The 16,669-nt window shown below is 35.2% G+C and overlaps 2 protein-coding genes across 2 annotated transcripts; both read left to right on the top strand.

Annotated features, from left to right (window-relative positions):
* The first annotated feature begins 7,310 nt into the window (after positions 1–7,310).
* LOC137729111 (protein REDUCED WALL ACETYLATION 3-like) lies at positions 7,311–13,392 on the top strand. The gene is made up of 17 exons (XM_068467942.1): positions 7,311–7,547; positions 7,631–7,690; positions 8,417–8,508; positions 8,790–8,927; positions 9,023–9,079; positions 9,176–9,248; positions 9,642–9,800; positions 10,271–10,420; positions 10,512–10,767; positions 11,311–11,426; positions 11,525–11,611; positions 11,710–11,798; positions 11,944–12,006; positions 12,147–12,203; positions 12,337–12,433; positions 12,538–12,696; positions 12,839–13,392. The coding sequence occupies exons 2-16, from the start codon at positions 7,658–7,660 to the stop codon at positions 12,691–12,693; spliced, it is 1,623 nt and encodes a 540-aa protein (XP_068324043.1). The 5' UTR covers positions 7,311–7,547; positions 7,631–7,657; the 3' UTR covers positions 12,694–12,696; positions 12,839–13,392.
* Positions 13,393–14,767: 1,375 nt separating this feature from the next.
* LOC137730154 (probable purine permease 10) lies at positions 14,768–16,268 on the top strand. The gene is made up of 2 exons (XM_068469220.1): positions 14,768–14,804; positions 15,172–16,268. The coding sequence occupies exons 1-2, from the start codon at positions 14,768–14,770 to the stop codon at positions 16,266–16,268; spliced, it is 1,134 nt and encodes a 377-aa protein (XP_068325321.1).
* Positions 16,269–16,669: the final 401 nt, after the last annotated feature.

The raw sequence follows: 16,669 nt of genomic DNA, 5'->3' as shown, positions 1-16,669 counted from the left end.
TGCTCAGGAGGACAAGGAGTAGAGTTTAAGAGAGGGGGAGAGAGGAAAGGCGTGAACTAATGTAAAGGAACTGAAAATGGGAAAAAGTAAAAGCAATGGACACGAAAACCTACTTTTAATTTAAATATATTACATCGGAGAGCACGAAAACTCTTATTGTGCTTTCGTAAATTAATAAACAAATCTCATTTCTGACATTTAAAGGTGACACAGCAAGTAGGCACAAATACACTTCATTTTCGGCACAAACTAGTGTTCCTTTTGCTTAGAGAGCACATATAAAATAGTTTTGTGTTCAATGATACTCAAAACGCACAGATTTGTATTTGTGCTCAATGAAATTGAAAAGGACACAAATCAATTGTGTTCTTAGCCCACTTTTCTTGTAGTGCCACCATTGACTCTTGTTGTAACAACTTCTCTATTTGTAAGGCAGAAACATCTTGTAAGTGGTGTGTATGAGCTTCTGGGCTTGTAATACAAAAGGTCTTATTGTCTTTCATGAACTTCATATAAAGCTTATCGAAATCCCATAACACTGGACCAAGAGTTCTTAACCATTGCACTCTTAAAACAACATTGCACCCTCCCAAATGAATAACATACATATATGTTATGCATTGATAGTCTTGAATTTTTAAGGAAACAGTACCAAGAGTACCTTGTGTAGTCACCTTAACCACATCAGCTATTTTGACATTGAAGGTGTGAGAAGTATCCAATTTCCCCTTAAACGTTTAACTAAAGACGAATCAATGAAATTATGGGAACTTCCAGAATCAAAGAGAATAACAATAGGACAATTCTTGATTACCCCAAAGACTTTCATGGTTTTAATTGAGCTCAGAGGTAGGGTACCAAATAACGCACAAGCAATGATCTCTGGTTCGATATTTTCATCCTCAAATGCATCACAATCAACATGGGTTATATCAGGAGGAACATCAATCAATAATAACTGTTTTTTCTCACAATAATGACCCCGGACATACTTTTCTTTACAATGAAAACGTAACCCATTTTTTCTACAGAATTCTACCTCTTTAGGGGTTAATTTCCTCACATTATTCACCTTCGGTTTTGATTCAAGAAGGGTAGTGTTAGTGATATTCTGAAATGGATTTTGACGATTAAGTATTGAAGGTGTAGGGAGTTTAGATAAAGATTGCACCTTTAACTCTGATAACTTGGCATCTACCTGTTGAGCATAAGTAGCAGCGTCAAATACGGTTGTTGGTTTTAGAATCTTGACATCATGTCGTAGTTCTGGCTTCAATCCTCTAATGAAACAAGACTTAAGTAGAGCAGGGCTAATATCTCGAGTACAATTTGCCAATCGACGAAATTCAAGAATATAATCCCTCAAAAGCCCAGTTGTCGCAACTTCACCAAGCTCTCTACCTAATCCTTAAACTCTGAAGGTCCAAATTCCTAACAGAAAACCCTCGTGAAATCCTCCCATTTAGGGAAATTGGCAATGTAATTCGCCCATTGAAACCATTGCAGAGCTTCACCCTCCATGTGAAAATATGCCATTTTTACTTTCTTGGATTCTTCGATGTTGAAGAAGTCGAAATAGTGCTCAGCTTTATATATTTAACCCAAGGGATCATCATCGTCGCCGAATCGAGGAAAATCCATCTTGATGAATGGTTGGCGTGAATTTGGGGTCGAATCGTTACGATGGAAATTGGGGTCGAAATTTGGGTTTTGATTCATTGGAAGATTGGGATTTGATTGCGTTTGTTTCGACGATTCACTTGAAATTCTTGAACCATTTCCATTTCGAGCAAGTAAGACCTGAAGCTGTTGAAGAAACACATCTTGGGTTGCTTTGAAATCAGTTTGCGCGACCTTGAATTCATTATGGAAATTCGTCAATTTTGATTCCAAATCGGAAACACGAGACTCCATAGATCATACACTGAGAAAGGATTCGAGAGAATCACAATACTAGCTCGATACCAATGTTAATACCCATCTTCGATTTTCACTCAGATGTAAGAAGTAACTTTTTATTGATTGAAACAACTTTTACAAAACATATCCTTCATCGCTTAGAATTCCTATCTTATACAGAAAGTAACCGATTCACCTAACTAAACGGCTACCTAAAATAGAATTTAGTTACAATTCCTATTGATATGATGTTGACACGTGGCATCATATCACATGCATTGTCGAATGTTATTAATTGAATCGGACCAGCTTTAACCATTATTGGCTTGTGAAACTATGTTAAAATGAATGCCGAAGATGAGTGTTTGAGAGAGAGAGAGACAGAGCAAGAAAGAGGAGGAAGAAGAGATGAGGAATTTTTTTTGGGGGGGGGGGGGAGGGTGTTGGGAATAGAGAGTGCAATTGTAATGCCCTATTGTATTGCCGTCATACACACAAAGCTCTATTTCTGCCTTATATCTCCTTACAACATTCACATAATTGGCCCTTTATCAATACTAGCTATACACCTAACAACCACAACCTTTCAATACTCTAATGAAGGGATCCATTATGTTTTCACATAATGATGAGAGTATGAATCCCACATCGAGAAAAAAAGAATTTTGCATGTGCTTATAAGGAATTAGGCTACTCTTCATATTGTCAATTGATTTTATGGTGAAACCTTAACTTTCTTCATGATATTAAAGCAGGTTATCCCGTGTGTAAGCCTAATGGCCACACGAGGTCCACATCACCGATTTGTGTTATCCACGTGTTAGGCATGAAAATTTGTTACACGTGAGCGAGTGTGGTGAGAGTATGAATCCCACATTGAGAAAAGAAGAAATATTGCATGTGCTTATAAGTAATTGGACTACTGTCATATTACTAGTTGGTTTTATACTAGAACATCAACTTTCTTCACAGAATAAGTTAGAATTTTTATTTATTTATTTGGCATTTAGATTATATGTTATGAAAATGAAGATTAAAGTAAAATCTGTAAGCCAAACCATTCCATTATGTTGTTTCCAATGAACTTAATTTAACATAGGCAAATATATATCACACACGTATTAAAAATCAAACGAACGAGACAAAAGTAGTTACATTAATATGAGAAAAAACATGATTATATATATACAAGATGTCAGGATGGTCCAAGAACTGTGAGAAATATTTATTTTCGAAATTTTGTGGTCAGTATTCGAATGGTCATTGTCTGATTAGATGACATCTCGCTTTCCATATAAATAAGGAAGAACCGAAGGGTATACTTCAATTTTCTATGTTCATGCATGCACTGAGTTGATTAGCTACAAACAAAGAAAGAAATGTCATGAGGAATGGGCCTTTGATTGTTAACACTATTTTCCAAACTGAATCACGATGAACAAACTTCTTCAACTTGTTTTTTATTATATATTTTCTCACAGGTTCTATCAGTACAAGCTTTAATTTTCATTTAAAACCTCCATCTTCTTCTTCTCTGTTTCACTGTACATTGGCTTGGATAGTTTTCACTTTCGGATAATGCTAAGGAGACTAAAATTTTCAAACAAAATTTACAAACCAAATGATATGGTTGTTGATGACTGAATTATTACTTAAGTGTTGGTTAATGTGCTTATTTTTATTAGTGACATATCATTTGGTTTGCAAATTTGGTTCAAAATTTTGATCTCATTAACATTACCCAATATAAAACATGATGTAGAGTCTATTTAATAAATGAATAAAATTTTATAATAATAACATAAACTTTTGACAAAAAAAATAACATGCACATCCATGCAAAATTAAGCTAATGTCTTAATTTCTTGATTTAATAAGTTAATAAAACATTATGATAATATTAGTTTATTTAATATATTTTGGATCCCAAGTGTATAGTCTACGTTTTGAAGCCTTTAACTTGGATCTACAATATGCATCGCCTAATTAACACGTCAAGAAAATGTTTGGTATAAAAAGGTGAGCCGTAGAGGGACCTCTGCCGGGAGCAAGCATCACCTTGTAATTAACACTAAAACCTACACCGAAATCCGATCAGTATATGCGACCTTAAACTTAATTAATTAATGTTTGATTAGCACAAATCTAGTTGCTTGATTTACAAGGCAAGTTTTATGCATCTGACAAAGTACTTTCTTCTTGAACACTACTAATGTACATATTGGCATTGTGGTGCTCGTAAAACAAAGTTAGTTTACTGTAGACGTCTACTACAAAAGAAAGTAACGATACGTTTGCTTAACAGAAATAGGTATGAGATGTAAAGAAACTATTTCGATTTCTAATTTTTCGACCTTTAGTAATACCTAAAAATCAAAATATCAATGGATCATTTTCTAAAATTCATAATTAAATACACTTAAAACTGTAAATTAAACAAACACGAGAGCATTTGACTCAATGCTCGTTCTTTATTCTTCTGTTTTTGAGTTCACTATTTGTTTTTCTTTACATATTCTTAGTAAGTAAACATTGATAAACTTATGTTTTCTTAAGAAACATCACGTGACAATGTTTTTGTATCATGCAATAAAAAATTTAAGTATGAGTTACTAGATATTTGTCCCATTTGTCAAGTTTGTCAAGGTATCAACCAAATTATGGTATTAAATTACCAGAAACTGTCCAAGCATAAAATGTAATAAAAGCATTAGGAAGCTAATTATACCCAAAGCCTACACCCAAAATGGATAAAGAAAGGGGTGTATTTTTGCTCACTAGCCTCAAGTGGTGGTAATAATTACTATCCTATTTATCACATTTGGATAAGTTTAAATTTTGAGATTTGTATTTATTCATTACATAAATCTCGAAATTTAAACTAATCTAACGGTGATATATGGTGACCATTACCGAAGGGTGTTGATTAGGTGGGTTCCTTAATATGCACATAATTATATATTTTTTACTCACCAACTTCAAGTGATGGTGATGTTCATCACTCTATTTATCATCGTTAAATAAGTTTAAATTTCGAGATCTGTGTAGTGAATAAACACAAATCTCAAAATTTAAACTCATTCACTATCAATAAGCATTACCAAAGCTTAATGAGCTGGTAGACTGCCCTCCTAGCTTAAGTCATAATCTTAATGGTCAATTGGTCCTTTAATTAATTCCTTAATTATTAGTTAATCAACAATGTTTTTCGTGTACCATGATTGGCGCCATTCATAATGTATTCTAGTCGTACTATACACCTCTAATGAATTCATAATGTATTATAGTCGTGCCATTCATAATGTATTCTAGTCGTGCTGTACACCTCCAATGCCACCTTTCTCACTAAACCATATACTTTTCTTAGTTCAGCACAAAAATTACTTGACACCTCTAATTTTTGAAATGTCCTTTCAAGGTGTGATAATTTAATGACAACATTTGACTTATATCTTGTTAAAATAGAGACCACTCTATACAATAGAGTATGATTCTCTTTCCTTTGTTTTTCCCTATCATTCCCTCCCATCTTATTTGAACGGGCACGATTAAACCACATTAACATTTTGTTTTAATTTTTTTTTATAGAGAGAGAAAGACAAAATAAAAAGTATGAGAGGAGGAGAAGGAAGAGAAATAGGAAGGGAAATAATCCTACTGCCCATACAATTTAGTTCAAAATCTCTACTAATTAATAAAACACTCATTGTCAACCAAAACCTTATGAAATTACTAGTTTAACCCTCTAATTAAAACAAAACATGAATAAGAAATATGGGGCAGAATGTAATTTCACACAACCAAATTTTGTTTTTTTTTTCAAAGCTTCATCTACATGTAATCCTAACATATCTCCAAAAAAAAAAAAAAAAAAAAACACGCTTCCTACTCCCACATTCTCTATCACTCTCTTCCTATCTCCTTCTATTTCAAAAAGTTTTTTAGTTGAGCATCACAGCCATGTAATACTAACAGATTTTATTTAAAATTTCTCTTCGTTCCTGTTTCTCTCTCATCAACTTTCCTGGACTTCTCTCTACAGCTCTCTCGCCAAAAGCCTCTTCAACCGCCCATCTTCTCCCACGTTCCCACGTTCCCACTCCCACATTCTCTTCCTCTCTTCTTCTATTTCAAAAACAAAAATAAAAAATTTTCTTACACACTTTGTGTGTGCCCATATGCTAGTTTCTATTAAGAAATCTAGTCAACGATATGGTCATTAGTAGTTATTGATGCAAATTAATTGTCTTAATTAGATTAGTCCTAAATAGTAAACCAATCATAATTATCACCTGAAACCAATCCCAATTATCACCTGAAAATTACCAACTTAATTATGTTTTAATCTCTATATATAAATGAAAAGACAAAAAATGAGAATTTTAAGGTATACTAACAATTCTAAAATCTCTATTTTTTTTTGTTTTTGAAAAAAGGTACGATATTCATTAAGCAAATCAGAATTCAAACTGAGAGTAGTGTACATATGGGGGCTCTTCAAACCACACCTCCTGCGCACTGGTAATCCCCATCCGAGCAAGCCGTTGAGCTGCCGAGTTCTCTTCCCGTTGGACATGATTAACCACTGAATTCGGCCACGCCATGAGAAGGTATCGCAATCATTAATTATAGGACCGAAAATAGATGTATCTTCCCCTCACCGCTTCATGGCAGCCAACACCAACGCAGCGTCTCCTTCGAATTGAAACCTTCCCTCCAACGTACCTAGGGTGTGAGCCAGTAGTGCAGCTCTCCGAGCTGCAAAAAATTCAGCATGCACCGCAGTGTGAGCCATCTCAATTGGACCAGCAGCCGCGGCAAGGCAGTGCCCGAGCTGCAAAATCTCTATTAATTAATGAACCCCTCTTTGTCAATAAAAAAAGAGTGAAAAAATTAATTAGTCTTCTATCACACAAAAAAATGATAGGCAATAATGTAATTTCATAAGTCCAAATTTTATTGTTTTTTGTTGAAGTCTCACCTATAGATGATGTTAAAATACCTCCAATATTAAAAAAAAAAACCAAAAACAAAAACCTCCCACTTTTTCCACGTTCTCCCTATCTCTCTCCCTTTCTCCTTTTCATTTTCTAAAAAAAATGTGTTCATACACACAAAGTGTGTAGGCAAATTCTAGTATATAATAAAATAAGAGAAATACTATTTCTCTCTTTCGTATTTCCCTCTTCTTATTTACTTCTCATTCTATCACTCGAAAAGTGAATTTCACCAACAAAATAAGGTGAAAAATTATAATTTTAATAAATTAGTTAATTTATTAAAATAAAATACACATGTCAGATGAGTTAAAAAAAAAAAAAAAAAAAGACAATAAAAAAAGTAGTTAACATTTCTCATAAAATAAAAGAATCAATTTCCAGACGTGTAGGATTGTCTTGTAAAGACAACAAAAGGCCAACTAAACCACAACAACAACCACCAACACCACCACCACCACCACCACCAACCGCTCGTGGAAAAACAAACTTCACTGGAGAGGGACGTACCTTCGGACATTTTTCCTATTCTTCAAGCAACAGCCTAAACGACATCGTCTTCTTCTTCTTCTTCATCGATCTTCAGCTAGGTTTTCATATTTATCCCCTATGTTCGATAGAGTAGTCGGTCTCTGAACTTCCTTCAACTAGGTACTTTCCTCTGCGTCGATCTACGCTTCGTATTTCCCAATTCTGCTGCTTTTTTTGGTTGAATTTCGATTTGGGTTTTGCAGTTCGGAGCCGATTTGGGGATTTTGGAAATGGTGGACGCTCGACCAGTTACGCCTGGACAGGTAGTTAAGTTTCAATGCCAAGACTGTTCATTTCTTATGCGTAATTTTGATCTTCTGCTGATTTCGATTGAATACCAAGATATTTAACATGCTTAGTTTATTTGTAGTTGTTCAGTTCTGATCAGGATCTGTGAATGTGTATGAATTACTGGTTTCTGATTTTTGTTCAACAATATGAAGTTGCTTTGTGTTTTTAGTTCTTGATCCGAAGAAAGTTGTGTTATTTCGTAATGGCATTGCCGTTTGTAGTGGTTGGTTAGATTACTGCATTTCGGTATTATAGCATCTCATTGAAAAGGAGTCCTGTTTATGAATGCATCCTGATTTTCCGCCACCGCTGATCACCAGAGCTGTTAAAAGTAGCAATTCTCGTATCTTGGTAACAAACATAATGCAGCATTACACAAAAATGGCTCTGTTCAAACCATACTTAATAATTTTATTTTCTACTCAAATAGATCAAGGATCTTGTTTTTCTTCTAGTAGTATGTTAACCAAGAGGCCTGTGTTTCTGTTGGTTCATGGGACACACAATAGTCCTACATGCCTGGATGCGTTTGGGACTTTGGTGCAATTCTAGATGTTATGTGATCAAATTAGCTACACTTTTGAGGCTTTGTTAAACAGATTTGTCTCAAATGCTATGAAAGATCTTGTTGTGGTATCAATAATGTAAGGACTAAATGAAGCAGCAAATTTACTGAAGCTTTCTATATGATTCTCCAGGTGTCATTTTTGCTTGGAATCATCCCAGTTTTTGTCACATGGATATATTCAGAGTACTTGGAGTATAAAAAATCTTCAATTCCTCCTAAAGTGTAAGTTCCATATCTTCGAACTGGTGATATGAAGTGATAAATATGATCAAATAGGGATGACTTCTATGAATTGATCTTTACCCAACTAGTTTACACAAAATAAGTAATCATATTTGGATTAATAAGTATATACAAATACGTTGGATGACTGTTTATAGTGCTCTAGATATGTCTTTGATTACAAATGAGATACAAGGATTTTCAAAGATATGATGTTACCAGCCAATATTCTCTGATGCGGAACAACTAAGTTTTTTGTTTTGTTTTTTATCCTATTGTAGTCATTCAGATACTAATCTTGTTGAGTTGGGAGAGGAGACAATCAAGGAAGATGATCGAGCTGTTTTGCTGGAAGGAGGCCTTTCAAGATCAGCATCTACAAAGTTTAATAGTTCATCCATCAAAATAAATTTAATCAGGTTACTCTATATAATATACAGTATCTTCATTGAATTTTCGTGTTGATTTTACTATTGAAAGTCTTTCTCACGTTCCACTTCTCATGAATTTCCAGGTTTGTGAATATGGATGACTCTTTTCTACTTGAAAACAGAGCAACTCTTAGAGTGATGTAAGTAATTACTAATTCGTACTATTTGTATCTTCTCAGAGCCAAATTTCTTATTTATGTTATACTTATATTACACTCAATGCCTAACAATTGTAGGTCTGAGCTTGGGGCAATTCTGTTCTATTTTTTCACATGTGACCGCACAAATATACTGGGAGATTCTACGAAGGTACATTTGTCTGCTTCCTGAATGTATTTTAAATTACCATTAGTTACTTATACGGAAAACTTGCACAGATGATATTATCATCGCATCAAAGGTCCTAATCTATCAGCTTATGTCCGTGTTGTCCTTTGTTCTCACTGATATTTCTGCCTAAGTGCCCTGAGTTCACCTATCTTGCTCATCATTTCACATCCTGATATAAAAGGATGCTATCTTTTATATGGCTTCTATTAAAGAAAAGTTAGGGATGGCAGTGTTACTATTGTCACACATTGATAAACACAAAGTTCCTTTCTTTTATACTCAGATCATGACACGCTGATATGTACTGATAAGAACAATAAGCTGGTTTTACTGTTGTAATATTGATTATTTATGTGGTTCTTCCTTGAACAGAAATACAATCGGGATCTTTTCATCTTCCTGTACCTTATCCTTGTCATAGTTTCAGCAATGACATCTTTGAAAAAACATACTGACAAATCAGCATTTTCTGGAAAATCCATACTTTACCTAAATAGGCATCAGACTGAGGAATGGAAAGGGTGGATGCAGGCAAGTACTCTTCTCTAAGTTTGTAAATTGTAGTGTAAAGATATTTCCTTTGGGAAAGAATTGTGTGCTCTTGGTATTTCTTCTCTCTTTTGTTTTAGGAGGGGAATTCTGAACTTACACTCTTGGTGACCTGCCACTGTTATTTTTACTGTTCGGGTGTTTGTATTGTGACAACCGTCCATGCTCATCTAACTCGAACGAGCATTTGTCATCCTTTGATATTTTCGTTAGTGGTTGAACTTAAATTTGGATACCATTCTAGATTGAATCTGTAGATTTGATTGGTTTTTATTCATTTAGATTTTTATCAGAGGTTAGTTGCAAAACCCAACAATGCTACTCTTTAGTTTTCTTCCAGTTGAACATCAAACTTTGTTATATATAGAGCTCGGTTCGCTCACTATGCTGTTTATAATAATTAATTTATGAATGTACTATGAGTATAATTCATCTCTTTTGCTTCTTGGCAGGTCCTATTTCTAATGTACCATTACTTTGCTGCTAGTGAGATTTACAACGCAATACGCGTCTTTATTGCTGCATATGTTTGGATGACTGGATTTGGAAACTTTTCCTATTACTACATTAGAAAGGATTTTAGCCTTGCCCGCTTTGCTCAGGTAAAATATAGTTCTGGGAAGTGTATTCTCGCAAATGTCCTTGGGAGTATTATGACAATGATCTGAAATGCTTGTATTATGTACTATGCAGATGATGTGGCGGCTGAATTTTTTTGTGGCATTTTGCTGTATTGTTCTTAACAATGACTATATGCTCTATTACATCTGTCCAATGCACACTCTGTATACTCTTATGGTATATGGAGCCCTAGGCATCTGTAGCAAGTACAATGAGATCAGATCTGTTATGGCTTTGAAGATTCTCGGATGCTTTCTTGCGGTTATCTTGATTTGGGAAATACCCGGAGTGTTTGAATTAGTCTTTAGTCCATTATCATTCTTATTGGGTGAGTAACCCCATTCAGCTTTCTGGTTTTTTATTTATATTATGTTTTTCACTGTTGGAAGTTCAACTGAAAAGAAAAGAACACAGTTGACTTTCATCCTCTCAACATGGTTGTTCTTCTGATTCTCAGCAGACTTTTCGATAAAATTTTATTACATTGATCCTAGAGTCTTTATTTTGTGCTTTTCAATTTTCATTTTTGGGCAGGCTCATTACTCAAAAACTTTGGTCAATATTGTAAGAGAAAATAGTTTATAACCAATAAAAGATAGTCATCCTCTTGTGAGTTATTTGTATATATTGCATGAATCTTGAATAACTTTAAATAGTTAACCCGTTCAAATACTTTCACGTTAAGGGGCTTAAGGTTTTGGCCAAAAATAAAAATCCTGCTTGTATACATAGGTCTTGAAATGATTTGAGATTCCTTATATAAAGAAGATGAAGAAAAGGTTGATATGGGATTCTTGAATTGTTTCTGTGCATGAATTTCTTACTGTTCACCCATTGCTCAAACTTATCGTCTTTGTTTCCTACGATGCAGGGTATACTGATCCTGCTAAACCAGATCTCCATCGTCTGCATGAATGGCATTTTAGATCTGGACTTGATCGCTACATATGGATCATTGGAATGATATATGCCTATTATCATCCTAATGTAATCTCTTGATTATCTACATCTGGTTGCTTTTGCTTTCTTGATACTCCAACTAGTGAAATTTTAAACGTAGAAATTTTAAACGTAATATCTCTTAGGTGGAGAAATGGATGGAGAAATTGGAGGAATCTGATACCAAAAGGAGAGTCTTAATCAAAGCAGGAATATTTTCCAGTTCTATATTTGTAAGTTTCTTCCGTTATGATACTTATCTGCTTATATATAGTGGCGAATGTTTTAATCCTTTAATATGATCTCATGCGCATTATATTTTTGCTGTTAGGTTGGTTATCTGTGGTATGAATATATTTACAAGCTGGACAAGGTTTCATACAACAAATTGCACCCCTACACATCATGGATTCCGATAACGTGCGTGTTATTTTGTTTCTTTTTCAAATTAAAATGAATTATTTTCTGGGAGTTTTATCAGATGGCACATACAATTTTCAGTCATTTTTTTTTCATTCTGTTCATCATATTGAATTAGCATCACCTCTGCTTATTGTGATTTCAGTGTATATATATGCTTGCGGAACTTTACTCAGCAGTTGCGGGGTGTCTCTTTGACTCTTTTTGCGTACGTATTCTTATCTGAAAGTCAAACACAGCAGTACCTTTTGTAGGGATAATAGTTGTTCAGTTGTAAGTGGTTTTTCGTGTTTATGAAAGGTTTTGCTGACTCATTTTATGTGTACAATTTCACTTTGGTTATGCTAGGTGGCTTGGGAAGATTACTTTGGAGACGTATATTTCACAGTTCCACATCTGGTTGAGGTACGTGATACTTCTTGTTCTTTAACTATGACTAAACCGTACGTTTTTTTACCAGTGGAATGCAGCTGAGTCTTTACAAATGTTTTCTCTTTTCATAAAGAACTCATGAAAATTTTCCTTTACTCATGTACAGAACAAACTCACCTAATGGACAGCCCAAGTGGCTTCTCTCTGTCATTCCAGAATATCCGTTGCTCAACTTCATGCTGACAACCGCCATCTATGTTTTGGTAAGAAAATCTTCAATCTTCATTTAGCCCTTAAAATTTTGCAAGCCAACAGTGCTTACAAATTCTTACCTTCTCCCTGCTGTTCTGTTGACTTGGTTCTGCAGGTATCTCATCGGATTTTTGAGTTAACCAATACGCTTAAGACAGTGTTTGTTCCCACCAAAGACAACCAAAGGCTGCTTCATAATTTTCTTGCGGGGGCAGCCATTTTTACTTGTTTGTATTTTGTCTCATTCATTCTTGTTCAGATACCCCATTGACCTGTAAGAACCTTTCTGCTCTGTGCTCACTCTTTCTTATTTCTTAGACGCTGTGTAGAATTTCTGTGATTTAGATTTATTGAAAAGTTTCAAAACTTGCTGTCATGTTCGTAGTTTCATAAATTAACAGGTTTTACTATTACAGGCTTAACCATTCAAGACCCAAAAGTGGGTTATACAGATGTTTCCTGTTGGATGTGCAAATATTCAAAGAATTTCAATAAGGATAATGGAAGACGTCGGTTGCGAATATAGCCTACAAAAGCATGCAGTTCTAACATTTTTTTGTATCGAGGAGAAGGGCAAACTCTCCGTTGCTGCGTGAAAGCTTGGATGTGGATGTTAGATTTGCCTTTGGAAAGTTTGGCAGGAGGCCCGGAAGCAGGAAGCAACAATGGTGAGAAGAATTCTTTAGAAAATATATATAGCTGTTTGCTTTGTATCTTCTTTTTTCTTTTTCCCCACAGTTTTGTTAAATCCTTGAGGAAATTGTAGATCTCTGTGACATAGATGTGCTGTTTGTGATAAATCAAAGTTCAGAAGTTCATGAGCAATGCAATCTGAATCTGCTGTTTATTGTTAAAATGGTCCACTGTATCCAATACTTCCCTCGTTCTCGGAACGGAGGAAAGTCGTCCTTCCCCGCGGGGTATTATTTTATCAAACAAAATGTCATAATAGAACCGTTTATTCTCTTTATCATTGTTGAAATATTATTTTTTGAAAATTCATTTATTTTGAAGGCCGTTTAGTCATTTTTTATGATTAAACAAAATCAATGGTTCATAATGAGAATGCCCTTTGACAATGTTTCATAACTGTTTATTTGTTTGACACATTCAGACTAACAATGTTCCATATCGTCGCAAGTTTGGATTGGAATTTTGTTTCGTAGGAATTCTCAAGAACAAAGTGTTCCGTATTTTTTAGTTCACACTTTACATGTGACCGTATGAGCATCCGAGTAAAGATCCAAGTTATAACAAATTAGGATGCACATCAATTCAAAACCCACGAATTTCTTTAAAATGGGTTTTATGTTCCTCATTACCCCAATATATTCGGAAATGATTTACACTTTTTTCTCACATCCACACCTTTATTATTTTTCACATTTAGGTTGAATATAGCAAAACATAATTAACGTATATCAAAAAAAAAAAAAAAAAAAAAAGGATTGTACAGTGCACATGTAGAAAAATAGTGTACATAAATCATTTTTCTTAACATTTTCAATTTGTCCATCATACTATCACAAATGAATTTAGATATTCTCTAGATCTCTGTGTTTGAAGCCGATGGATTAGACAATCCTGACTGTTCAAAGAAGAGAGAGAAAGAGATCCGGGCTATTAAGGAGCTTGTTTTTGTGTGAGGTGAGCAAATGTGATGAGCTAATGAGGACTGCTTGATTTAAATTGAGTGATTTGAATTCTCTTGGCCGCTAACTCCAAACACAAAGATACGAAGACGATCTGAATTTGTCACAAATCACTGGCAAGACTAGTTGTTTATCCTTGCGAGATGATTTTATTTTATTTTATTTTTATCAATGAAGGATGGGGTTTCAAATTTGAGACCCCTTCTATTTTGGAGGAAAATAAATATCACTCCACCAACAACTAATTGATTTGAGAGTTGCAACAATCGAAAGCCAATATCCCACGTAATATAAATGCATGTCGTTATGGTTTCGCGTATGCAAATGCATATACAAGCAAATTGACGAGGTTCATATATCCCTTGCAATCTACTCTCTTTGATACCAGTCGACTTAAAATAAGTTGAATCATGCGTAAATCAAAGAAAGAGAAGGTGATTAGCTTACGTGATATTTGGGCCATCTTAACAAAGTAGTTATCAAAATAATTTGGGAAGTGTCAGTTGGAAAACCCCAACGAATCTACTTCTACTTCTGGATTGCATGCTTTTCGTACTTCCTTTTTCTTCATTGCCGTGCTACATGACACACACCCCACTCCACATTTACGTTAAATTACATGGCCAAGTTCTCATCTGATCAGCTCAAATAAGCTCTCTCTCTCTCATTTGAGAGAGTTTCTTCATCTCTGGCATGGGAGAACCTCAAGAAGTGCGACTCAACATTGTAGGTACGTACGTACGTATGGTCCTTTTTTTTTTTAATAACTTTTTTTCTTCTTGCTATTGCTCGGTCTGAAAAAACTTATTTTATCAGAGAGGAGAGAGGGTACAAATCAATGTATACGTGCATAGATGGTGAGTCTAATTCTACGCGAGCTTATTACTGATACGCATAATTCAATGAATTTACTGTTATTAGCCGTGAGAATTGGATTTGGTTTTTCTTATGATAAGGCTTATTATATATAGCAAGTGCGAGAGGCCTTGATCATGAAGCAAATCCTGCCGAAGTGTTAATGCATTGAGTATAACAAGAAACAGACATTTGATCAAATACTGATCCTTGCATATCTTTTTCTTCTTTCTATTTATCAGTTAAGGATTCAAATGAAGCAAACTCTTCAGGGTGCACAGATGTTCACGAACAAGCACTGCTTCCCCGGCGTAGGAGCTTCAACTGGTGGCTTAGGATGGCCATTTGTACGGTCTTTGTCATCGCCGGCCAATCAGCTGCAACGCTGTTGGCAAGACTATACTACGACAAAGGTGGCAAAAGCAAATGGCTGGGAGCCCTAGTACAACTTGCTGGCTTCCCTATTCTCCTTCCCTATTATTTCTTCCCAACAAATCCAACCACAAACATTAGTACTAGTACTACTCCCGAATCAAAAGAACCCTCGACTTTAATCCTTGCATCAATTTATGTCTCTCTTGGCCTTCTAATAGCCTTGGGCAGCTTCTTGTACTCGATTGGATTATCTTACCTTCCCGTCTCTACTTATTCCCTCATTTGTGCATCCCAATTGGCATTCAACGCGCTATTCTCCTTCTTCCTCAACTCGCAAAAGTTCACCCTTTATATTGTCAATGCCCTAGTCCTCCTCACCATCTCCTCAACCCTCCTCGTGCTCCATGGTGACTCAACAGACGATCCAAGTGGAGGATCAAAAGCAAAGTATGCAATCGGGTTCATATGTACCCTTGGCGCATCAGCTGAATACTCATTAACGCTTTCTCTATCGCAGCTCATCTTCAGAAAAGTTATAAGGAGGGAAACATTTAGAGTGGTCATGGATATGATAGTGTATCAATCTCTTGTTGCTACCTGCGCCATCTTGGTGGGACTTTTCGGTAGCGGAGAGTGGAAGGGTTTGAGGAACGAGATGGAGGGGTACGAATTAGGGAAGGTATCCTATGTCATGAACTTGATATGGTCAGCTATAATATGGCAACTCTTTGATGTTGGCATGGTGGGATTGGTTTTTGAGGCATCTTCTCTCTTCTCCAATGCCATTAATGTTGTGGGTTTGCCTGTTGTTCCAGTTGTAGCTGTGATTTTCTTCCATGACAAAATGGACGGGATTAAGGCAATGGCCTTGGTTTTGGCCATTTGGGGATTTGTTTCATACGTTTACCAGCACTACCTTGATGATCAAAAGTCCAAGATCGAGAACAAAAATGGAAATAGTTGAAGAGATTTTGCTTTTGCATATCAAGTGTAACATTGAAGAATTCAAGACCTAAAGAAATATAATGATACAGATGTTACTTAATGTTAGATTTGTACGTAAAATACGTGTCGTATATTGTTGTATGGTTGTAAAACCTGTCAAACTTACTTAAACTAACTCACTACCATCGCGAGGTCTATCGTATAATTATGATCTGTTGTGCTGGTAGCTAGTAGTTGATGAACTAGTAAGCCATGGACCCATGACTACAAATAATTGTACCCGTCTTAGTTAAAATTTTAACAATTATAGGATAAGGGCGTGATCACGACTTGTCACTGTGCATGATGTATATAATGAAGACCAACAATTCTGAATCGAAAGTCAATTTGCACTAGTAAAAAGAAATTAAATTAATAAAT

The sequence above is a fragment of the Pyrus communis genome, chromosome 3 (assembly GCF_963583255.1).
Source record: "Pyrus communis chromosome 3, drPyrComm1.1, whole genome shotgun sequence".
Lineage (NCBI taxonomy): Eukaryota > Viridiplantae > Streptophyta > Magnoliopsida > Rosales > Rosaceae > Pyrus > Pyrus communis.
Note: the sequence above shows the minus strand (reverse complement) of the source record. Positions and strands in the feature narration are given on the sequence as shown.